This window comes from Ciconia boyciana, chromosome 20 (assembly GCF_034638445.1).
Source record: "Ciconia boyciana chromosome 20, ASM3463844v1, whole genome shotgun sequence".
Classification (NCBI taxonomy): domain Eukaryota; kingdom Metazoa; phylum Chordata; class Aves; order Ciconiiformes; family Ciconiidae; genus Ciconia; species Ciconia boyciana.
In genome coordinates, this window is record NC_132953.1 from 6905586 (window position 1) to 6930743 (window position 25158).

General features: G+C 42.5%; 1 protein-coding gene across 9 annotated transcripts; it reads left to right on the forward strand.

Moving 5' to 3' along the window:
- The first annotated feature begins 5354 nt into the window (after positions 1-5354).
- TTC12 (tetratricopeptide repeat domain 12) lies at positions 5355-25158 on the forward strand. Of its 9 annotated transcripts, none has more exons than XM_072884745.1 (21): positions 5355-5500; positions 5990-6145; positions 6749-6781; positions 7347-7424; positions 7939-8060; positions 8899-8958; positions 9940-10011; positions 11652-11712; positions 12014-12202; positions 12782-12851; positions 13996-14084; positions 15178-15346; positions 16973-17065; positions 17276-17339; positions 18323-18457; positions 18998-19099; positions 19883-19951; positions 20790-20891; positions 21774-21873; positions 23650-23875; positions 24748-25158. In XM_072884745.1, exons 1-21 carry the CDS (start codon positions 5437-5439, stop codon positions 24821-24823), a joined length of 2130 nt encoding a protein of 709 aa, XP_072740846.1. In that variant the 5' UTR covers positions 5355-5436; the 3' UTR covers positions 24824-25158. The 9 variants fall into 9 exon arrangements, with proteins under 9 accessions (XP_072740846.1, XP_072740838.1, XP_072740839.1 ...); XM_072884737.1 differs by having other exon boundaries at positions 15181-15346; XM_072884738.1 differs by having other exon boundaries at positions 5990-6141; positions 6751-6781; positions 24748-25157.

The window sequence follows — 25158 nt, forward strand, 5'->3', positions numbered from 1 at the left end:
TGGAAATAGTTTATTTATTTTTTCTGTGTTATTTTTTTCTTTCTTTCTCTTTTTCCTAACATTTTAGCTAAAACCTGCCAAAATTCCAAACTTTATTTAATAATTTTTCGAGTCTGGGGTTGCAGGGGGGTGTCTGTTTACTTTTCCTTGAGAGTATCTCCGCAAATTCAGGCAAAATAGACTTTATTTTCACACAGAAGTTTCCATTTGGCTGAAAAAGAGCTTTTTTTCTCACTACCTAACCATTTGAACAAAAAAATGTCAACTACTTTCAAGTCAGGAAAATTTAATTGATAAAAGTCACTGATTCTGTTTCAAGGGAAGTCTCTTGCCTTTTTCTGTGTTCCTGGCTTCAGCAGCTCCTTCCCTGAATCACACCAATGTCACCTCTGCATAATGCCTGGTGGATGGACTCTGTTCCCTGCTGTTTGGCTTGTTTCCTGCTGTAGCGTCTTAATGAACCGTGAGGAGCTCAGGTAGTCTTTCCTCTTCTCTCAGAGATTGATAGAGGGGCCTGGAGCACTTGGCCTAATTTACTGTTGCTGCAGAGCACATGCCCATGTGTGAAGAGTGATGAGTTTTCTTTCCCTGGAGTCGGGGTTGTGCTCAATGACAAACAGAACTGAAAGATTCCTCACTAGATCTTTGTATTTCTTCAGCCATTCATCAATCTTCAGATCTACCTTTCTTGGTAGTTTTAACTTGTCTCTCCCCCTGTTGAGGCCATGGCACCCAACTGTCAATGTTAGCTTGGCTGAGTGCATCTCCTTTTGCCACAGGCTGGGCTGAACGGTAAGTCCAAGTCGGGGGTCGAGGGGGGCTTAAGGGAGGTGGCTGGAGATCTGCTGCAAAACAGCTTCTTCTTTCTCTCATCTCTTCGAGGCATTCTAGTTAGATGGCTTGTCATCCGATATAAATATATGAATATACATTCACATACTTTCCGGGCATCATTTTAAGTGCTTCTGTACTGAACTGTGGAAATATTTAGAGGCCTGGACAGCATTTCAGTAAAGATGGCTCTCCTCTCTGCACATTAGCGAATTAAGCTCTCGCCTGTTTGGTGCAAACTGGCAGGAAAATGCTGCACCTAGCACAGCCTCCCCGAGCTCCAGGCAGGGAGCATGCACCACAACCGTGCTCTCTGTAAGGGAGTAGCGGATCTTGTAGTGGAGCTGAGTTGAGAACTTCTTCATTTCATTTGCTGTAATGAAATCTTCGCCTGGCTGCTAAATGAATTCCAACTCTTATTTTCCACAGCTGCGTTTTTAGCTTTATCCTGCCCACAGAGGCTCAGGTCCTGCAGGCTTCTCTTCATGTTCCTCTGGCTCACTGGTGCAGCTCATAGTCACCCCACTGTGCTGGGGGCACTGGCACATCAGAGGCCCTACAGCAGTATAGCACCCTATCTGCTGGCTACTCTGTAATTACAGGAGCATGTGAACAGCATTGGGAGGGAGCAGCAGCTTTCCATGCAGCACTAGCAAGTTACACTCTTTCTTCTGTAGCCCTCCTGCAGAGCCTGATGAACAGGAGGAATAAACAATGCATCTGATGGCAGAATGAAATGCAACGTCTTGTATGGAGAGAGAAGGGGAAGCTGAATGGGAGGAGCAGAAGTAAAGACCATTTTGATGCAGGTGACTGGGAGTAAAGACAGGATCTGTCTGTAGAGATACTGCATCTTTAAGCTGAAAAGCTTTGCTCTCCAGGCCACTGAGCCAGTCGGGTATCCCAGAGGCAAGAGAGGAGAGTGCAAAGCTGGCAGCCAAGAGTGCATAGGAGGCTGAACTGCAGCAGCCAGTCCACCTGACGTGAGGGGAGAGACTGCAGGAATAGCACTTGCCCCATTTTCCACCCATCTGGAGAGAGTTTATCTGTGCAGTTCACAGCCATTGAAGAGAACCTTTCTGACTGCCCCTCCCTTGCCTCCATCAGCCTCTCACGATGCCATTGCAGCAGAGGCAGGAGCCGAGTCAGTCTCTCTCCACCAGTGCATAGCACTGGCTGCTGCTGCTTGCATGCAGCACCCATGGGACAAGAGAGAGAGGTAAGCAAGAAAGACTGCCCCACCTCCGCTTGCTGCAAATCTGCAACTCCAAAAGAGTCTTTTAATGAACCAGCAAGCCGAGCTCTTTGTACTGTGTGTGGTTTACTTAGAACAGTTTTTATTCTCTTAGACCTTAAGCGTGGCTTTATTCCCTAGATTTTCTAGGATAACAAATAAAAGCTAGACTGCTGAGCATCCCAGTGACATAGCTATTGCCTCGTGGGTATTTTTAATTGGGCACCACGGACACTGGATTTGAAACAGCTTCACTAGAGGAAAAAACCCACCTTTGGGATGGAGGCTTACATGAGCAAGAGCAGAGCTGATGCGGAGCAAGAGGAGAGAAGGGAGCTATTTTGTTTCGGTGCATGAGGGAAGGGGAAAGGGATCTTCTGGCAGTTCCTGCAGCAAAGGGGCTGGAAAGGATGGGAGATCCTTGCTGCCTGTGGAGTCCGGCAGCTCAGTGCCTTGTTGGCACACATAGCCCAGGAGAGCATTTCTCCTCCAGGGCAGTGTGGTGGGACATTGAAGAGTAGGCAGATGAATGTAGCTGTGGTTTGTAACTTCACAGTGAGATTTCTAATTTCATGCCCAGCAGACACCAGAGTGGCCTTCCACTTCTTGGTATTCCACACCTTAGGCAACGCTGCCGCTTTCAGGAGACTTGCCAGGACACCTCTCTCTCTGTTTCTCGCCTTTCTCTCCTGAGGTGGCTGGGTTATAATGTGTCTGGAATTAAAATATCCTGGCAGTGCAGCAGGGACTCAGTGATGCTCTGACTCCCTTTGGTGGCTGACAGCGTCCATTAACTGCCACCTCCGGTCTTCTGGCTCTGAAAACATGGCCCTAGAGCGTCTCCTGAGAGTGGTGACAAGGACCCATCTGGCTGTTGGAGCCGTGCATGTGCATGTGCATATCCTGGTGGGGACATGCTTTGTGTGAAGTGCTAGTGTGAGGGGAAGCTGGATGCAGAGACTGCTTTGAACCACAAGCCTGACACATCCCAGCAGGGCCACATGGTGTAAAGGAGAGCTAGGATTCTCTTGCAAGGACAGTTAGCCCTCAGAGCCCGAAAAGGTTGTGAGACATGTCTCTGGGCCATGTGCTGGGCCAGCAGCATGTACTGCTGGAGATCAGCCAGCCCCTGTGTTTCTTTTCCTGCAGCTTCATCCACCCGGAGAGATCGCGCACCCACAGCACAGCTGGGTGGGTAGCTCGGATTTGGCAGCACACGCAGTGCACAAGCCTGGCTGGTGGAGCATGGAGGCTGATTTGGGGACACAGGCGACAAAGTGGGGAAAGGCCCGAAATCACAGCTTTGCTCCCAGCTGGCCAGCTGCTTTTTGTGCTGGAGGATGGTGCCACCCTCTGGCTGTCTCACTGGTGACAGGCTGCGTGTCCCACCCCGGGAAGGGCTGCGCTGGCTCCTGGGAGTGGCATGAAGCCTCCCTGGGCACCAGGCCCCCCCAGACCCTGCAACCTACTGACCTGAGCACCCTCCCAGGGAGACGCCTCCTTGTCCGATGGCACAGAGGATACAGAAATCGTGGCTGTCAAGTGGCCACTTCTCAGACGCTGCTGAGACCTTCTGATCCTGTTAACTTGGAGGGAAGAAGTGCCCATTGGAATGAGAGTTTAACCCTCAGCTGACTCCAGTCTCTCTCCTTCCCAATCAAAGGTTGAGAAAGTTCCAGTCTTTAAAGGGTGTCTTAAAAAAAATCCAAGTCTGGTAAAAAATCAGGGCAACGGGGGCTAGAGGGTATTGATTGCAGATGAGCATTTATGTTTCTTTCTTCAGGTTCCCTCTCTCAGTTGGTAGGCCTGCTAAACTTCAGTTCAGCTAATCTTTATGTTAACCAAAGAAGTCCCTTTCACTGATTTTTTTTGCCCATGCTATCCCATTCCCATCCCCTGTGTATGAACAGACAATTACTTCAGGCATTAAAAAAGCCAGACCAAAAAGATCTTAAACGCTCCTCGGAGAAATGACATGCCTGTGCCTCTGCTGATATGCTCCCTGCTATTAGCTGCCAGCAGGGCAGCTTGCCTCTTCACTCTGCCAAATCATACCCAGATGTGTGTTTTGGTAAAACAACAAGCAGGAGGGAGCGGCAGCAGGAGATCTCGCTTCTGGTTTGCACACATTCAGGTTGCAAGGCAAAGGCTGACCTGTTTAGCAGAGGGAAAAGGAGCATATTCAGCTCAGCGATCGAGGAAGCGTTTCTCTGAGATTGCAAGCCAGAAGTTAAGCGAGGAAAGCCAGGATGAAGATAGTGGCCCTGTACCAGCTCTGGACTAGGAGCCTCTCTGCTGTGCTATAGATATTTCTCCATGGCTCACCTCAAAGGCCTTTGGTAGCGGGGCCCTCTGTAGCCCCTGTCAGGCCAGCCATTCTGCTGCAGTAGAAATACAAGCACTATTTGCCATCAAAGGGATTTTATCTAGGAGTAATGGGGAGGAAGAAGTCACCTGCTTAATGCTCTGACATACGTTACAAATATAAAAGCATACTTTTTTCCCATAGTAGTATAGCTCTAAAAGAGCATTCAAAAGAAATCTGCAGAAAGAGGAGGTAGGAATGCCCTTTCTGTAGGTCTATCTTTACCTCGTGCTGAGGATTTGCCTATTATCTGTGCTCAGTAAAGCATGATGTTGTTACACATTCAGGTGCTTCATTTCTACACTGGTGCTCAGGCAGTGCAGCAAGTTACCACGTAAGGGCGAGTGAGGTCTGGGCGTCTGTGGCCAAGCCCGGACGGGCACGTCCCAACAGGTCCCGCTACGCTGCCCTGCCCTTCGCGGGGGCCACCACGCCTTCGCGGGGACCAACCTCCCCCGGGCTGCAAAGCGAGGGGCCGCGCTGCACGCTGCGAGTGGGGTTTTGCACGACATCTGCTGAGCTGGGCCAGGAGAGGGACCCCTTGCTGCACCCTGCCAGGCTCGGACGGCCCAGCGCGGATGGCGGGCGCGGTCAGCTCCCACCAGCGGCCGCGGCTGCTCCTGCCCCTCGCAATGCCCTGGGTTACGCTTGAGGGAGAGGAAGCCCAGACGGCGGGCGGACGGGGAGGAGGACGGCAGCCGGCTGTACCCCGGGGGTGGCACGGGAGACACCGGGCGGTGACCGGGGCTGCGGCCGGCCGCGCTCTGTGCTGCGGCTGAGGCGGGCGCGGGCTCGGGCTCCGGCTCGGCCTCGGGCTCCTGCTCACCGCGAAATGGCGGCCAGCGAGGCACCGCCTCTTCGTCTGCGTAACCACGCCCACAAATGCCCCTCCTGCTGACGCTGCGTCAAGAGCGTGGCCGGCGGACGTGGTCCCCACGGCAACGGCGGGGCCGCTGCGAGTCTCCCGGCGCGGCCGGTCCCTCCGCGGGTCTTCCCCGGCCTGGCCATGCTGGCCGACGAGGAGCAGGAGGAGGATTTCCAGCGGTTCCTCCGCCGTATGGACGACATCAGTAAGCGTGCCGCGGGGCCGGGGCGGAGCTGGCCGCCCCCCGCCGGGCGTGGGGCGGTGCCGCCCGCGGGGAAGCGGCGGGGCCGGAGGCGGTCGGACATCCCCGTTTTCTTCAGATAGGGTACGAGGGACTGAAAGAAAAAGGGGGTGGGTAAAAGGAAGGCAGAAAAGGAACGGAAAAGAGGACAATTCCCACCCCTCCGTTCCGAGTTGGCTTTGTGTGAAGTCTCCTTATGAGCTCAGGTGTCGTGAGGCTTTGTGGATGCCAAGAGTCGCTTTCTAAACCTCGGAATTTTTATAATGCAGAAGCTGTAGGTGGCTTTTGGAAGTGAGATGAAGTTGTGTTTGTCAGTGTTTCCATTTATAATGGCTATCCTGGTCACCAGTGCCCTCAAAAGCGTATGTCATCAGGGGCACAGCTGAACTCCTGGTCCTTCCAGGATCACTTCGTGTGATCGTGTATCTCTCTTTTTTTCCATCCTCTTTTTAGCCGATTTAGTGCAAGGCTTGAACTCCACAGACCCAGCTGTCAAGGAAAAAGCCATTGCTGAAACAGAGAAAAGGCTCCATGATCAAGAAACTAGCAAGGAGGAGGAAAGCAAGACTACAGTGAACAGAACAGTCATCAACACACGAGCTTCTGTAAAGGGTTTTTTTTCCCTTTGAAGTTAAAGGTGTATGCAGTTTAGGTTTTTTAAATAACACTAATTCTCATTCCTTGCCCAGGAGAAAAAAAATTTGAACAATACTTCCTGTTATCTTCTGAATGTGACTTTATTTTTTTCACTAGATGTCTTGTTGGGAGGTACTTGATGTCGTGTTGTCTTTGTCTTAAGACTGCTAATAACACAGAATACTTCTGCTGGATTTATCCAAGTTGGATGCAAACACTGAGGCGCCATAGCTTGTAGCTTTTCCCTGTGCTTCAGGAACTGTGGCAAAGCTAGTTGAAGACACAATAATCCCTTCATTAATTTCATTAGGCTTTGATTCCTGCAGTAGGGTTTGGATTTCAGTGACTTGCCTCATTAAAGATACAAATGGAAGCTTTCCGGTAATGTCAAAAATTATTAATTCCTTACTATCCTTTGTTTAAGTGTCAGTTTGATATTCCCAGTATGCATCCATCTGGCTATTTCAGACACCAAAGCTGTAGCTTTGAACAACTTAACCAAATGTTCCTTTGCTGCTATGGGTTTTAGTAAAATGTCTGTATGTGTACATGCATGTGCTGTCTTTCTCTTTTTTTAGGACATGGCAAATGCAGAGGCAGTGAACACAGGTAGGACAGTTCCCTCTAGTATTTAGCATCTCTTCAATCTGTTTTAGCAGAGATGGAGTAAGGATTGCTGTTATTTCGTGCAAGACCTAATTCCACTCCTACCAAAGTCAAAGCTAACTTTTCTAGTGACTTTAATCAAAATTCAGTCAGGTCTAGGAAGACACTCAAGGATCTTGCCACTGTGGCTGTACTTGTTTGTAGGTAGGAAGCTTGTTGGTGTAGTTTGTTATGTTCTGGCCTCTCATCTAAAAAGTTCATATTCTGAATTTAAAAAGAAACAAGTTGATCTCTAGAGATGAGATACTTTGAGGCAAGTATGCAAATCCTGAGTGGTAGCATGGTCTATTACAAGTAATGGTCTATTATGTGTAATAGCTTGTCATTCATGTTCCAGTTTAATTGTTCAAATGTCCCCTTAATGTTTTCTTTGTAGAGAAATGACTCAGAAATACCTTAGACATTACTTTTTTCTCATCTGTAGATTGATTTTAATGAAGTTTGCTTCTTTTTGTTTTATTTTTATTTTCTTTTAACCGAAAATACCACCAACTCTCCTGGCTCAAAGATGGCTTTCTGGCAATTTTGGAACAGGATGCAAAAGAACGAGCTAAACAGAGGAAGAGAAATGAACACTTAGCAAATGGTAATTGCTAAAGGCTTTTCTAGCTAATGCCTTCAAAAACTACTTAGCAGGAACTGGGCTGATTTAAGAGGCTATCGAGCTACTCTGTTATTGCCATTCTTATGCACACTGAGACAGTGCTTTGGTTGTCTGAGGCCAACAATCTTGTCCACAGCATTGATTAGCTGGATGTAACGGGGTTATATACTTCATAGAGTTGTTGCAACCTGTTCTTCTCCATACTAACCTCTTTATGATAAGGGTTTGGGATGGAGGGAACGAGTTTGAGTATTTCGGAGCTGGGCTGGGCAAAGACAAATGCTCAGTTTTCCCTCTGAAAGAGGAATGGGCATCCTGTGCACTGAATAGCTCAAAAGCCCCTTGCAAATAATGGCCAATGAAGACAGCTGCAGTGGGGCTGGACTGGAATTTTGATGATTATTCCAACAGGAGAATATGACCTCTGTTTCCTCAGTGACTGTTTGGGGAAATAAAAAACAAATGTTATTTTGAATGCATGTCTGTTGTTTTGCAGCTCTGAAAGGGAAGGGAAACGATGCCTTCAGGAAAGGAGACTATGTCATAGCCATTCAGAGATACACTGAGGGTCTGGAAAAACTGAAAGATAAGCAGGAACTTTACACAAACAGAGCACAGGTCAGCATGTGGAAATGAGCTACCCTGTACTGCTTTTAGTGTTACTTTGTTAGGCTAGAACCCAAAAAGGATTGTTCTGTTATCTAAGTGAATTTCATAAAAGGCAATATATGTTGCATTACAGAGAGGCTTAAAAAAGGGAGCAAACAATTTTTCCTGGCCGTCCTCCACTACCAGGAATTAATGAGTTCTGCTTTGCTGCCATATTATCAACAGCAAATTTTTACTGTGGCTAGGAGTTAACAACAAGACAGTGCAGACTGAAGGTTTTAATCTTCTTACAAACTGAATGAAAGAGTTGCACAAAGATGATCATTACAGGTCTAAATTCTTCCCTCTTGATCGATGTGTCTGAATCCCTTGGCAGCTTTAGTTCTGCTGTGGCTAGTCCTTCTTGAGGGAGTGTTCATGTCTTCATGTCTCCTTCCTCTTGGGTGTGGCACAGGTGAACCCCTGCTCCTCCAGAATAAGTGGGGAAAAAAAATCATTCTGGTTCATAGTTTTATTTAAAAGCACTGATTTTTTTTTTTTGGGGGGGGGATGACTTTTATAACTGTAGAATGTTAACATTTGCTTTGCATTCTCTGCTTGCCTTGTATAATCCATATGTGTGTATTGAATTTTGTTTTATTAAACTTATTCTAAGTTACAAACTCCAAGGAGATGGAAGGCAAGTTAAGAAACAGCTGGTAATTATCCTGCAAAATCAATGGCTAGGCAAATCAACAGTCTAATTTTATTTTTTTTTTTTTTAGTAGCTAATGTTTGTACAATAGTTAGTGGAAGTTGTTTGAAGTATTCTAATTCTTCTGCCTGGCCTCTCTTGGGTTTATTTCAGGCCTACCTGAAGATACATGAGTATGAAAAAGCCATTGGTGACTGTGAATGGGCATTAAAGGTAACTTCAGGATTCTGTCTTTTATTATCAGGTCAAGTGCTCCTGGAAGGCGGATTTGTGTGTAACTGATGATATGGAGGAAACTTGCTAATGGAAATGAAAGAATGTGGTGGTGTCGCACAGATTCCTGCATTCTGAGTTAACTTGAACAGTGTAAAGCAGTTAATATTTCAGTGCTGCCTGTGTGCAGAAGCTTTTCTAGCTCTTAAGAGCTTTTAATTAAAAAGTTTGTTATAAGTGATAATAAGCTATTAACTGCAGACGTTGGCACACAATATCTTGCTCATCCTTCTAAAAAGGGAAAAGGGACTCTTTAAGCTGACAAAGGTCAGATCTGGTGGGGAAGGTAAAGATTATATAAAATGCCAAAGAGCTGAATCCAAATTCAGTTGTGTTACATTGGTGATGCCCATGACTACAACACAATTAACGGATTATTAAGAATATTGGCAGTATCATTTCCAGAAATCAATATTTCTGACACATAATTGAACTGGAAAAGATCACCTAGTCTGGTAGTGTTGAGCTAGATGTTTCCTCAATTTTTTTTTGTGCACAGCTAATGAAAATTAGTACTTATTTCATTCCTCGCAGAACTAATCAAAAGACATACGGAAATTCTGTTGTTATAGAAGTTCTGCGATTATAGACTTGTTGAAGCAGGCCTTAACATTACCTAATTGCTTGAGAGTCTGCCTGTATTGCCTGAAGTGCAGTTTTCTGGGAAGGATATTAGCACCAGCTGCTTTCCACCTTTAAACCAGACCAAAGCCTATGTTCTTTGCACAGGGAAGGAAAGTTGGTACCTGGAGGTAATAATTCAGCATATAAACTTTAGATGCGTCTAGTAGATGGTATGAATACCCTCTTCTGTTCTTACAGTTATTTTGGGCAGCTATAACTATTAATCAGAAAGCTGGAAAAAATATTAAAAGGTTAACATTTCTAAACACATAATTAATAATTCCTTTTTTAACACAGTGCAATGAAAAATGTATTAAAGCCTATTTTCTAATGGGAAAAACTCACCTGGCACTTAAGCGCTACAGTGAGGTAAGCTGACTAAATCTTGTGGCCATGGGATCATGTTTTGTTCTGCTTTTGATGTGATCTTGTGGGTGAGAGGGAGAAATTTGTTATCTTAAGAATAGGACAAATGAAAGTATGTTGAGCCTTTAGACTTGAGAGAAATTTTCTGTGCTTTGCGAAGACTAATAATTCTAAAATCAAGTCTTTCCATATCTTAGTAAAATAGCCTGTATCGTTTACTTTGGTACACACAAAATGTAGGAGGACGCTTCTGTGTTGCTGTGTCAATTTGTACTCTAAATCAACCTCAAAAGAATGAGGGAATTTTCTATTCAGTATGCATGGTTTATCTGGTGGGAATTTGTCACCACTTGGCTGTCCGACACCAAGACAGTAAGCTTTACTCCAGTGCTGTGAGGCTTGGGTCTAGACTGGGTGAGTGTTTGGGGAGTCTGCAAGGATCGTGTATATGCTCAGAGAATCCCATGACTGGCACTTCTGTTGAAGTGCTTCAAGACTGATATTAGCAATGTGTGCTCAGGGAAGCAGTAGTGCTGGAAGTGCCATATTTCAGCTCAGGTAAGGATCAGAGTGAAGGAATGTCCTTGTCAGGTACTGCAGACTCTTGTGATTGCAGTCTACTAGCAGTGACTACATTTCCCCCAAAGAGACAACTGAGTAAAATGTATTTCACGTTTTTATCCTAAATTGCTCTGTGCAGCAGTTGTTATTAAACTGTTGCTGCATATAACTAAGAAATGATTGCACGTCACCTGTGGATAAGAAAAATCTCTATGTGTTTGAAGTTAAGTGACCTGTTAAGATGAAGGATGCTAGTGAGAGTGATACCATCTTTTTTTTTTCCAAGATCCTAGTGAAATGGATGTCAAACAAAAGATTTAATTCCGCATTTCATGTGTGAAAACCTAATGGAAGCATAAATACTATTAAAATAATGGGACATCCTATTAACAAATACTTGAGCTTGAAATAAACTGCCAGATATTTTAGTACATCCCTGACCCTTCATCTTCAAAAATAATAAAGAGCCTGAAGAGGAGAGCAGGCAAGCTCAAAAGTATTTCTGATCCTGTCAGAAATTACTTCACTAGAAATAACTTCACTAGAAATAACTGTAGAGCATGGACAATACAAGTCTACATGAAATCCACCTTGAGGGGTTCTTGACAGCTTGATCTGTGAAGAAGGTTCTTCCCTGTTGCAAGCTTGGTGATCGGTTTAAGTCGGAGCATACGCTCAAGATACGCAAAATGCACAAATAGAAGATGAAGATACAAGATGCACATGTCTGATCCCTGCTGATAGTTACAGTTCCTGCAGTTCTAATGCTATGCTTCATTTTCTGTTTTCTCTCTGGAACTTTGCTTTTTTTGTTCCTACTAGTACTAGTTCCTACTACTGAAATTTTCCTTTTAATTTTGAAACAGCAGGCAGGTGTAGGGACAGAGAATAATATGCCGCTTACACTTTTAATTATGAAAGTTTTGACTTGTGTGTCTCCATAGATTTTATTTTTCACACTTATTAAGTACTGTGGCCCAAGAACTTCTGGGCTTAAACAGGATAACTCTGACTAGGATATAATTTTTATCATGTTCCCATTTTTATCTTAAGTTGAGAGCCCGTTTCTTTTCTCTGTTAAGTCCAGGCAGTGTTATGAGAAGATCTTACAAATCGATCCCCAAAAGGAAAGCCTATTTAAAGGTAAGAAATAGACATTTTTACACTGTCATCCCTTGTTTTCTGATCAAGATGGAACTTAATCAAAACCACTGTTCTGCTCTTCAGAACTTTTGATGGAGTCTCTTCATGCAGCTTTTGTTTCTGATTGTTTCTTCTTTAAGCTCTGTTTCACTCACCAGAGCTGTGGGTCATTCTGTACATCTATGTGTAGAAAGTAGTACTCTCTCTGTCATGGAGTCAACTTCTTTTTTTACTTGAAACTTGGCCATATCAAAACATTTAACTGCCATGCTTTTTTTTTTTTTCCTTTTCCCCCCCCAAGACTGTATGAACGAGGTAAACTTGGAGGAAAAAAGAACGCAAGATGAAGAGAGAGCAATGAGCGAAGTTCAGTCTGGCAAGCTTGCCACTCTGTTCATAAAAGAACTGCTGCAGAAACTTGATAGGCCTGACCAGAATATCCTCTACTATACAGGAGGGATCAGACTTTTGACAGGAGCCGTGAAAGATTGTAAGTATTTGATGCAAAGCTTGTTGGTCATGGGAGTTGTAATCCAAGTAGATGAATACAAGTGGAGTAGTTTTTAAAGGAACAGAAAAACTATTCCTATATTTAAAACATAAAATCAGCAATGTTTGATATTTCAAAATTTCTGGCCAGTAGATATTCACATCCATTTTTCAGAACTAGACTGATGTTGTAGCTGAGCTGTTAAGATTACTTACGGATTTGGGTCTCTGAAGAGCTGTTTCATTTGTTTAGAAATATTTGTAATTCCCTGTTAAAGCATATTAATTTGCAAAGCCAGTCTCATGTTTCAGTCTTCCTAAAAAGCCTTTAACTTGAAGTCAGTTGTTCTCTACAGGCCCAGGCATGAATTAGAGCGGTCTTCAGCTTCGAAGCTGCTTCTACTTCAAGTAGCACTCTTGGAGTTTTTCCCCTCTTTTAATGATGTTCTTTCCCCAAAGCTGTTGATCCAGTGACCTTTTCTTTTAACACTGTGTTACAGAAGAGCAGGAGTCTGCCTTCACAATGATACATCAGCCAGATGGATCATAGAGCTGACTTGTTTATCTCTGAATTTTTCAGGCACTGAGCAAACTTTATTTAGAACAAACAATGGGTTCAGTATCCTCAAAGACAACGAGATTGTAAGACGGTAAGAGCTCTCCAAAGGAAAACAGTAGGGTGTTACAGCATGAGGAAATGAAAATACTGTTTTCAAGAAACACAATCACCTCTTGAAATGCAGATGAAATGATCAAAAGACAATGTAATAACAGATTTGAATATCTGAATGGACTGACTTATATCTGACTTTTATACAAACAGTGCTCTCTTAGATGCAGTGAACAGAATTAATGAATTTCTGCTTCTGTCTCTGATTTCTGTACAGTTATCCTGTCTCTCATGGTGAGAGCACACTTGTAAAAAAACCTTAATATTAAAGAACATCTGAAAGCACTTAGTTGCTTTAAGTATACCTGGCTAGACTCTCTGGTGCTATTAATTGCCATCAGTAAATATTTGGCCATATAGCTCTGTAATGTAACCTGTGAAACTCTCTAATCCTGTAATCCAGAAAGAGGATCATCTCTGGGGACCTTTGTCTTCTGCTGCTGTATTTTCTTGGCTGCTGTTGTATTGTGTTTCAGTAATCAAAAAACAAATCTAATATTTATCTGTATTGCTTTATAAACTTTGTCTTTGAGGCATCTCTTGTGTGAATGTATATTTGAGTCAGGTTCAGATAGATAACGGAAACAAGTAAGACGTACAAAAGATGCGATTTGAAAGTTTTGCACAACTAAGTTGGTTCAGAACAGCATGATCTGGTTGAACAGGGGCAGGAGAGCTATTCTTTAAGGCTGTCAATGGGACTGCAGCACAGAGACTTCTTTAGGCTTTGTCAGTATTTTGGGTGTTGGCTGTAAACAGACTTAAGAGATGAAGCACTTCCAAATTTGCACAAGGTTTTTACACCCTGGCTATTCACAACTACCTCAGTGCAGAACTGAATTTATCACCTCTATTGTGCTGTGTAATGCTCGTATAGGGTCTGTGTGTGTTGAGGGTAGAGTAGAGCTAGTAGATCATAAATCTGGTCTCAGAGGAAGTCCTCTGGAAAACAAGTCTGATAGTCCTAAAAATGTTTAACCAATGAGCTGGGTTTAGAGCTTATGAGCTTAAGTGTTCATGTGGCAGATCCTCATCTCTATGGGACTTTGCTGATTTCCCTAGCCAAAAAGCTAATTGTTTGATCTGTCCTTTGCTCTTTTTACGAGCTAACGTTTCTAATTTAGGGGCTTCTGTGCAGAGAGAAAAAACACTGCTGAAGTGGATCTGTCTGTTTCTCTTCTTGTCCTTTGGCAAGCTGTCTGCGCTGGGAATGGTAAAACTATGTAATCAACATTAATCATTGTTAATGCACTGTTAATATGGTACTTACTGTGTCTAAAACTGTTTGGCATGAACATTGCTTTCCCATAGCACTGGGGTCTAGATCTTATTGTAAACAAAGTTTTACAGGTCAAATGCAAGTGTTGGAGGTATACTGCTAGCAGCAACCACAATTTTGACAGTTCTGTGCATCATGAGATGAAATTTCCAGTCTATTTCCGTGAGCATTTTAAATCTACTGAAGGGGTGGAAAGTAAATTCCCTGTGATTATTGCTGCTTTTAAGATAATATCACTTGTATCACTTTGTCTTTTTTAAGCAGTTAGACCAGCAAAAAGCAGAGTTTTATAGAAGTACCATTATAGAAGGCTGAATTCCTTTGGTATTCGCAATCAGTAGTCCTTGAGCAGGTAGCCCTTGCCTCTCTTTCTACGGAGTAATCACGTAGATGAGAAATGGTCTAGGGGGGGTGGTGGCGGGTGGTAAAATGGTGCAGAGTGCCACACAAGGAAAATACAGAGTGCTTGGCGTCAGCATCTGTGGTGACTTGTATATGATGGGATCCAGCTGATGCCCAAGAGAATATTCATGCTGCAAGGTAGGGAGAAAACACATTTTATATTCTGCCTATAGGTAGTTAGCAGTAAATACAGAGTAATGTGCAGGCTCATGTGGCTTACGTGTTTGTTCCTGGCAGGGCAGTGTACTGTTGTGTTGAACAGCCTGGGCCCTAGCAGTTTGCAGGCAGCTGAAGAAGTGAGGAGCACTTTGTAGTCACAATTCTGGTGTCTCTTTGAAGAAGTGCTTGGTGCCTGAGAAGCTAGCATGTTGCTAGGGAGAGTAGAAATTCAAACACCAGTGTATGTGGAGAAGTAATGGAGCTGAGAGAAGATTAGTGGGTGTTCTGCCTTACCATTGCTCTGCAGGAGTGTTATTCAAGATGAACACATCAGAGTGAATGAGCACATTAGTGGATGAAATAAAGACATTAAACCTCTTAAATCAGTACCTAGGAAAAAAAAATTGTAAGAGTAATGGGGATGCCATTGTGTGTGACATTGCTCTTAGATCTTCTCTTTTTTCAGAAGAAAATCAGCGTCTTCTGTTGACTCACCCTGATGTGAATGCACAGCTGCCGAAACTGCTTTCTTCTGGGGTATCGGAGATCCAAAAGGAGACATTGGCACTAATTTCTCTTTACTTGGAGAATGAGAATGGGAGGAGACTGCTGGTCAGGCACCAGGACCTAACCAAGTAATAAACACTACTATACCTCAGAAAAATTTCCTTAATGCCTGGGTTCACAGATGTTCAGAACTCATTCCACTAGCACCAAGGTGACAGCCTTTCTGAAACGAACACAATGACATTGAGACTTCTATCCTTGAGGGACAGGCCTAGCTAAGCAAAAGTAAAAGTTAGGTGTGTAGAGAAAACTATAGTAAACTTTGTATCTGAAGATGACTGTGAAACTAAGTAGAAAGGGCTTATTCCTGAGGATGTTCATGTAAGTTTGAGGCATAGTTGCCTTTTTTGAAACCAGTAAGTGTGTGTTTGTCTAGCACTCAATCAGGAGCTTACACTGTTGTCTCTTAATAGCTCATGGTTTCAAGCTGCGACTCTCTCCTCATTTGGTAATTGGTATTTATGATTATTCAGTGTTGCCATGACTCCCTGAGTGGAGAAAGAAACAACAGTCTATTACCTTTATCATATTGTCCTGCTATTTCCTTCTAGAGTTAAGCAGAGGAGAAATTTTAATTTACTGGTTTGCACTACATGGTTTGAAGTAATGGATGAACAGAAAAGATTCTCCAACAGTTGAACATGCTTCACTATATTATATACAACATTAATCCAGAGACATTTTTCCTTAGAGGAAAGGTTAAAGAAATGAGCCACATCTAAGAGGATGCTTTAAAAAGGCAGATAATATTACTGTGGCTTGAAATATCAGGAGCCTGAAAAATCTTCTGTCAACTTCTGAAAGAGATCCTGGGCCTGAATGCTTGAAAAGAGTTAGGATGTTCAGAAGGTAAAGTTGCAGATATTGAGCTTCTCGGCAGTTGGACTTGTCATCAAAAACAGACAAGACTATAGGTTCTCTCACTGTGCTACAAAGTTGGAGAAGAGTGGCAGAGAATTTCAGCTCAGTAGAGGGGCACGTGGAAACCCCAGCACGTGTCTGCAGATGTACTTGTTCGGCAGAGCTTATGGGTTCACAGTCTGAAGTCCTGTGAATTGCATGCAGTTCAAATCCCACGGCCACAAGCACACACTATTCCAAAAGCTCAAAGGGTGAATGGTATGATGCTCTTTTTATTCAGGCAGGAGATTAATATTTCTTTGCTACTATAAAGCTTTTTAGTTAAACCCCTCCAAAGACTGTTGGGTTTGCTCAGTGTGTCCTTTTAAGCCATGCAAGCATCAACACTGACATTCCCTGCAGGCCTTTACAATCTGTTGAAGCTGTTCAGTACTGGGCTGTGCTGATGGTGTTCTTGGTCCTGACCGTTGCATTCTACTTATGTGTCCCTAAGATGTTTGCCAGCAGCAAAGCAGCTTAGCTTCAAATGTCTGTGAAGCTTACATGCTGATGAAATGTTCTAATGCTGACAGAAATTGGTACATGTGCTAAAATCACTGTACTTGTGCAAAGAGGGACAATATTGTGAGAGAATCTAGTGCCAAAATATTGTTCTAATGGCAGTTAGGTGACTGAGTATGTCTGGAGGGCCTAGTATATCCAGCTTGGTCAAAACCCTACTGAACGCAGAGGAGTTTAAGATCATAAATTGTGTTGGTGCACTGAAAATACAATTTTGATCTTTAGTAATTAAACCAAAGCTGACATAAATTTTGGGGGTTTTTTAATAACAGATGGCTGCAGATTTTGATGACGTTTGTCAACAGCACTGATGCCAGGGCTAGCAGTGCCATGAACATACTATCTGATTTAACTGAAGAGGAAAGGTAACTTAGATTTCTTCATTCTTTCTTATGAAGTTGTACTTTGAAATGTACTAAATGAGCTAGTGACAAACGCTGTTGGCTGCCTTTGCTGTGAGGGTACATTGCTGACTGATGTTTACCTGTCTTTATGTTGCTGTTGTGTTGCCTTTATCTGTGATTTTTGTCTAAAGCTTTAAGTGTCCAAATATGGCTTTCTTTATCCCTCAACAGGTTCAGAACCCAGTGCCGTGTCATGCTTTCCACAGGTGTTTTACCTTTATTCACCCACTTAATGGTATGAAAGATCTTAATTTCTGTATTTCTGGTTTACTTTTGTGTAACATGTCTTATGACCACTCTTTCCAGTCAGTTGTTCCTAGACAAAACCCCTCTGTGGTAGAACTACAGTAGTTACTGTGTCCCTAGTTCTGTAGGCATAAGAAATCCAGTTTTATCATATACTTTCCTCTGGAAAATATTCTCAGGCTCTAGTACTTAGTGCTTGGTTTCTACACATGACTAGTTTTATATTCAGTGAAAATGCTGGACTTTGTTGCAGATTCCCACTGGTAGTCTGAGAGGCCAGGATTTCACCCTCAGCTTTGTGTTACGCTCTTCTTAATGTGACTTTAATCCATTGTCACCAACTGGTTATATCTTGGATAGTGACTTTTTCTGTTTCTAATCTGAGAGATCAGGGTGAAGAGATGACATTAGGTCACAAGGTAAAAATGTTTAGTTGTTCAGATCCCTTTCCTGGTTATCGTTTATTTAAACTACAAACGTACAATACTGTTGGTACAGAAACCTGTCTGCAGGAAGAGGAAAGATGATAGGGAAGATTGGTTCTGTTGCAGAACGGTAGATACAGCTGGAAAGTAAAATACTTCCACTTCTCCAAACGAGCACCAAGACAATGCAATAGTTACAGCACTTTTACAGTGCTTGTTGCTCTCTCCTTTTGAACATACCTTACTGGAATTACAGCTGCAGCAGAGGCTGTTCTGGTCTGTGACTTAAGTAAGTGATAGTAGGAAATATTCATGGTCTGAGGTTAGGGACCACAGAATCCAGTCACTTTTTCCCAAGACTCTTAAAATGTCATCGGGAGATTCATTGTGAAAATGAGAGTGACTTGCAAACTTTGGACAGTTGGGATTTAACATAGGTGAGAGAGATTCTGGAATCCCATTTTCCATTGCCAGAGGGATAGGAACACATATTTGTTGTTTCCTTGTCATTTGTTCTTCATTTGTTATTTCACTCTTCTGTTTTTAGACCTCTGCCAAGCTGGTGAACCAGGCAGCCCTTGCCCGTTGCATTGGCATCATGGGGAATCTGTGTGCAGATGTAGTCATTCGAATGCAGATGGCCGAGTGCAAAGAGTGCTGGCAAGCGTGCTTAAAGCTTGTGGTAAAGAAACTTAACAGCTCCCTAGAACAGTGTTTTCAGCCCTATCTCCTGTGGAAATGGCACTTGTGTGATCATGTTTGTCTGCCTCCCTTAACAGCTCTGAACCCTTGACTGAGATCTTTCAAATCTGATAGTTGGATAAAGGTCTCAAAGCAGTCCATTGTTCACATAAGTCGTGGATCGATAGATGGGTGGAGGAGAGTGAGTCATCCCTTATTGTAACTGGCCCCTTTCAGGGTAAGGATGCGGTATGAACTCAGTCCTCGGAAACTAAAGAATTCAGAGAGTGGGAAAGGATCTTGCCTAAACATCAGAGGTTTGGAGCATGCAGCTTTAGATACCAAAGTGAAACAAACACAAGAACGAATCTGTATCAAAAAGGCATCATTAGCTCTGGTGCTCATGGGACTTTTTCTTCCTTCTTTGTTCATGGTGCATCAGGGAACACTGATGCACCATGTAAGTAAATACACAGAAGACTGAGGAAGTGCATATTCCAAACCTCTCAACTGATTGCACTCTTCTCTCCTTTGTATGCAGGATGAATACTTTGATGTCAGCACACCCAAATACCAGGAGTGTTTGTTTGCAGTGCTGGGCCTAATAATGAACTTACTGCTTGAATCAAATGTGATCATCCAGGTATACAAGATCTGTGAATGTTCTTTGGTAGTAGTGTTCTTATAATCACTTCCTCAGAGATTCAGAATTGCTCGAGCAGTTAGAGCATCCTCCTCCCTTGTCACTGTAAATGGGCCTGATGCAAGTCACTGAAGTCATACCAGATCATTCAATAGAATAGGTGAGGGAATGACCGTGGAATATTGTGACCTTGCAGTCTGTACAGGGAAAAAGAGCTTGACTGCATTAGATGGATTTAGAGCCCTCTTTCACATCAAGCATGCTGAAGCACTTAAAGGCTGCCAACCTTGGATTTTGCTACTGTTCCGTTAATTTTTAATTTTTATTGGTGTTTAAGGTTATTATTAAGGGTAGTTGACAATTTAAGTAAGGTAAAAAGTGAAAAAAATTTACAAAATTTTCTCCTCCATGCCCCCCCCCCCATTACGAGAAAAATACCATGTAAAGCACATACAGTACCTTTCCATAGTGGTATAAATGGAAATCAGTATAAATCGGTATAAATCGGTATAAATCAGTACAAATGGAAATTGGTATAAATCGGCATCAGTCTCCAGTTGTGGGGTATTCTTAGATGCTTGGCACACTCCAAAATTAGGAAGAATTTCTTAAGTTACATCTGGGTGCTGAAGTGTTATAACTTACTGCCACGTGTGCCCTGATCTCCAGTGCCCTGATCTCCATCGGATTCTTTGTTGTAGAGTACTTTGTCTGTTAACCCATTGCTGCTCTAACACTTCCCAGTAATCAGCTGAACCTGGGTTTTTCACTTTGTTGTTTCAGTACTTTGCTGTGGACATAAGTGGCAGGTGCATGTCTCTCCTCAGGGATAAGGATGAAAGGATTGTGACAGTAAGTGGGATGTCTATGGACTACCGCAAGATTGTATTAGCTGACCTGACCTGAACGCTTCAGTGCAAACTGCTGCCCTGTGCAAGTCTGTACATTAGAATTATGTACAGACTGTCTAAATGTCTAAAACATTCATAATTATTAGTAGTAAAGAAATAATATACCACTTATATTATTCAGTTTTTTATACTGTTTGATGCAAGAGGTTCTCAGTGTTCTCTTGAAAGCTACTTAATAGAAGCTCTTACAAATCATTTCATCCTTAGGATGGTTTTCAATATAAAACTCTTTAAAAAAAAATCAGTCTAGAAGCAAAGGAGCAAGAAAAATTTGGGTGTTTAGCAGCTGTTTCTTTTTACAATTCTTGTATGTGAATCATACCTAGGAGATTGTACTCCTATTAATGGTGTATAATTCCCACAGATAGCAGTTATTCAAGGCAAATGGGTAGGAACAGATGTGGACTCAGAGTCCGTTCAGCTCTGAGCTCACATGAATTTTTCTGATCTGTTTCACTTGACTCAAGACCAGACGTGCTGGGCTGGTTTCTTTCTAGGAATTTGTTTCAATAAATCAACATACAGGGAGTTGTCCTGATCTCAGTTTGGTCTCATCTCTCTCTACACTGAGTCTTTGAAGCTGTGCTGAGTTCAGTTTCCAGTAAGCAATAAAAAAGCCATGTCTCAAAGATGTTCTTTGTTGTATTTCTGTAAATGTCTCCTTTAATTACTTTTGGGTTTATTCTGCAAAACCAGAATCATTTGACAATTCCTTAAAGTTGTCTGGGCAAATAAACTTTTTCTTTTTTTTGCTTCTCTCTCACTGTTTTCTAATTAAGAGAGCCATTGGAGTGCTAAGTCGCATCCTGCCAGCATCCTCCTCGGCGACAGAAGAAGTAGTGAAAAGAGGGGTGGTGAAGAAAATGATTAAATTCTTGAAAGTAAATTAATTTAACAAAATTAACTTTATTTCTGCTTGTATTGTCCCTTAAGAAAACCATAGTTGCTCCTGTGTTTAGCCTCCTTTCCCTTGGAGAAAGACCTGTGCAGTCACTGGCTGCATGTGTCTGCATCTGTGATGTCCATTGTAACAGTGCTCTCGAGTTTAATTTTAAGCTAGGTAGCCAGTTTGGAGACTAGACTGCCTTCTGTAGTCTGGTCCATAGCCCAGATTTTTCAGTTGTTTCTGTATGAGCCAGGTGCCTGTGCACAGCTCTGCTTGCAGAGACTTGCAAATTCAAGAATCCACTACTGCAGGCCCAGTTGGAGGATTAAAGCTTAAAATTGGTGTGATCTAATTTGGACCACTGAAAAGCAATGGAGCCCTTTCCACTGATTATCAGTGAGTGCTGAATCAAGCTTGGGAACGATTTTTCCTTAAATAATGCATACGTTAATCTGTAGTCACTGTTTTGCTGTATATCTGTGTATCTAACAGAATGTGTGTCTACCCAGCTTGATGTGGATTCTACAGATTTGCTATGATGCAGATAAAATTAGTCTAGAAAAAGGTTGTGGCACTCAGCTTGGCTCTTGTAACGAGCAAGCATCAGAGGCGTTAATAGTTTGAAAGGAATTGAGCTCCAGAGATTCAGGGAACTTTGTATGTCCATTGCTGGCAGGAAAGAGATGGTTCTTGTGACATTTTCAGCCTATGTTCATCTTGAGATACATACTTTACAAAGGTCTTACTTTGGTATTTGGGGTTAGGCATAAGGAATACCTAACTATCTCCATGGTACCTACGCCATTCTGTAACCTTGAGTAAGTTGGGTTATGAACTGGATGTTTGTTAATGTATGCTTTATTCTAATCAAATCTAGGCTGGAGGACAGATCACATCCAATTATGGTATAAAGACCCTTTCCATTTGCACCAGAAGTAATAGACAAGCTCAAGAAGATCTAGTGAAGTCAGATAAAAGTAAGTGACAACTTCACTAATTAGAGACTGAATGCAGAGAGTTAATCTCAGTATCATCCAATTACTTTCTTCCCTTCTAGAATGGAACTGAACACTGGGTCTTACTCTTGCAAGACTTTGGCCATGTTTTCTGAGTAATGTGCTGGTTTACCTCCTGAAATAGTGCTTAATGAGCCTTAGCTCTGTGTGTGGATGGAAATAGGCACATCAGATAACGAGCCCAAGTTAGAGAAACTGCGCTTTAGTAAAATGGCTTGGTATGCTTTCTCAGAGCCAGAAATATGTATATTTTGAAAAAAGTGCTTGTAAACTGTAACTGAATTGGGTTGTATTTCCCAAAGTTAGTGACTAAAGTAAGAAACTTCATTTAGACATCTGTTTTCCAGAGGTTGAGGCTGTTTATAGTTTCCTTCAATTTACATGTGGATATTTGGCCTCGTATTAAAAGGAAATGGATATGGAGACAGAGTGATGATATCAGACCAGGTGTGTTAGGGTATTGTTGAGTATATTTGCTCTAGTCATGCAGTATAACACTACTTGGATTGCTTTAAAATCCAGGTTCAATTAATGCTAATGTAGCTACAACAGAGAATACTTAAGTTTTATCTAAATGGTTGAACCTGTCAAGAAACTGTCAGCTCTTCTAGTTCAACTTGAACCCTAAGGATTTGCACTCATTAAAAACCTCTCAGAGCATCATCTTCCTTTTGTACAGCCCATATTAGTTTCACTGTCATCTGTAGATGAAGCTTTCACTTCCTCAAATTAGCAATAACACTTCACTCTCAATCTTTCCACCAAAGCTCTGGGTATTAATCTTGTGAGAAGTCACTATTTCTTGTTTTTGTCATCTCTGTTTGCCAACCCAGACATTGCCCTGTTGCTAGGAGCCTGTTGGAATTAAGCTATAGTCCCATGATGTTAAATTGCATTCCAGCTGGGCCACTTAGTTCAGCTTCTGCTCCAGCCACTGTTGCTCTCAGGAGCAGCACTGCTTTTTCAGAAGATCTTATTGCAGCAGCAAAGGTGGGATGTGATCTGTAAGAACAGATGGGAGCATGAAAGAAAACCAAAGCAAACTTATGCAACCCCCAAGGAAACTTCCTGCATGTGAAAGCCGTGGCTGTATTTCATTTAGAAAGCGGTCTAAATGTCTCTAGGTCCTGTGGCCTGAGATGTTGCTGCTGCTTACAGAAGCCAGCAAGAGATATAAAACTCTGGGTCAAGAGTATAGCCAAAATACTCTGTGGCTGTACATTAGTACAGGTTATGGAAGTAGATGAGCTGAGCTGTTTTATGTTAGCTAAGGATATATAGAAAGCTTTTTTATGTTCCTTTTTTCAGCTATTCTTTCCACAACAGCATTTCTGTCTTAACACATTTAGCTTGGCGCTACAAGTGCTCTACTCTGTGCTTGCCCTGCTCGTCTGGTGGGGTGAGAGGCCAGTGCAAGATCCTGCAAGCAGCAAAGGTGGCATGTTCACTTTCAGAGAAATATTAAACAAATGCAGAAACACATGCTCCATGCTAGAGAACATCTTAGGGTGTAGATTCAGTTTTGTGAGAAAGGCATCTAGGCAGGTGAAGCTGAGACAGCATCCTGGATCCTGAACCTTGCTATGAAATTCCCTTGCTCCTCCAGGTTTTCTTGAAAAATGCCCGATATGGAACAATGCTCGGTCTCTAGGAGTTTAGGTCAAGACAGGAGAAAATATCAGTGCTACTTGAACAAATCTGTGTGCATTCTGTACAGTTAATCTCTCTTTCTCCCAGGGTTCAATGTGCTGCTGAAGCTCTTGGACTCAGAGAATGAAATGATTGTGGGAAATGCTGCTTTCTGCCTTGGCCAGTGCCTTGTAGTTCCTGGAGCAGCAACGTCCTTACTGAATTCCAATGTTGTGATGATTTTGTTGAAACATGCTGGTGGTGATGCTACAAGACCTTTAGTGCAGAAGAATGCAGCAATTGCTCTGGGGAAGCTTTGTGTTGCTGAACCAAGGTATTGTAAAAGAACTATCATTCCCCTGGACCATCTGGTTGTTATTAGGTGATAATTCTTGAAAAGCTGACCAGTGTTAAGTTGATTCTATTTGTAGAACAAACAGGTATAGGACAGATGATTAGTTTATATAAATACTCCATGAAATCTATCACCCTTCCTCCAACTAGAATTCCTACTTGAGGTACTGTCCCCACAGTTCTGCTTTAGGGTTCCTTTGTTGTTAGTTGTCTGTCTTAACATGTTTCAAGGAGCTCAGAAAGCTGGAAGAATGGAAGGAGGAGGAGTGATAAGTTTGTGGAGGTCAGAGCAATAATGAGAGCAAAACAAAAGTATAAATGTCAGCAAAGAATGTCTGCTGCTGCCTGCCAAGAGTATGCCAAGCTCTAGCAAGCTGCAAACTGTCAACTTTATCTTGAACTGCATTCCAGACAGATGAACTGAGTTCAGCTTGTTAATATACATCCTGAACCACAGCAGAAAGCAAGGGATAATGCTTAGGTTCCAAAAGTTTCAGTACCTTGCTTCTGTTGGAGATTGCAAATGAGCAATAGAGAAAGTATCTGCTCTGAGATTTGCAAAACACTCCAGAGATATAAAAGGGAAACACCTTATTTTCTTAGTTTTGTTAATTTTAAATGTCACCTATTTGAACAATTGTCAAGTACTATTTAGAACTTTCATTTTCCTTTTTGTGGGGAGTAGTAATCTAGAAACTCTGTTTCTCATGCTACTTTAGGAGGAATTTATTGAATGTAACACTAAACATCCCTGACAGTTTGGGCATGGGGTATAGCAGAGCAGTGGAAGCTTAAAACTTTTATTATTAGGCATCTTATATTCCCCCAGCAACTCTTCTGTTGTCTTTTCAGGCATATTTTTCAACTGCGGAAACTCAATGGACTGGCCATCCTGAACTCCTCTATGAAATATGTGCATAGCATCTGAAATCCTCAAGAGAGCTTTGAAACATTCTGTTAATATCACTTGCTGTTGAGTATTTTCTTCTTTTCTTTAATAAAACTAACTCGAAGCACAACAACTTTTCAATCTCTTGTCAAATTGGTTGCTGGTCCTCCATAGAAGCCAGTGAAACAATATCAATGTAAGTATCAGGAGAAAGAAGTTTATTATCTAGGCTAACAACTAAAATAACAGCTTGCATAAAGCTTGTCTTTGCTTTAATAAATGATGTTGCCTTTTCTTACTGGCGAGTTCCTTGCTAGTTAATCATTGACCAATGGCTCATCAAGTCTGCTTTCCAGTTTGGGTATGGTACCCAG

Bases quoted from the DNA above. Each gene is read 5' to 3' on its own strand.
- TTC12 (XM_072884745.1), top strand. From the start codon at position 5,437: ATGCTGGCCGACGAGGAGCAGGAGGAGGATTTCCAGCGGTTCCTCCGC. The intron at 7,425-7,938 runs GTAATTGCTAAA...GTTGTTTTGCAG, and splicing joins AAATGAACACTTAGCAAATG to CTCTGAAAGGGAAGGGAAAC. The intron at 12,203-12,781 runs GTAAGTATTTGA...TGAATTTTTCAG, and splicing joins GACAGGAGCCGTGAAAGATT to GCACTGAGCAAACTTTATTT.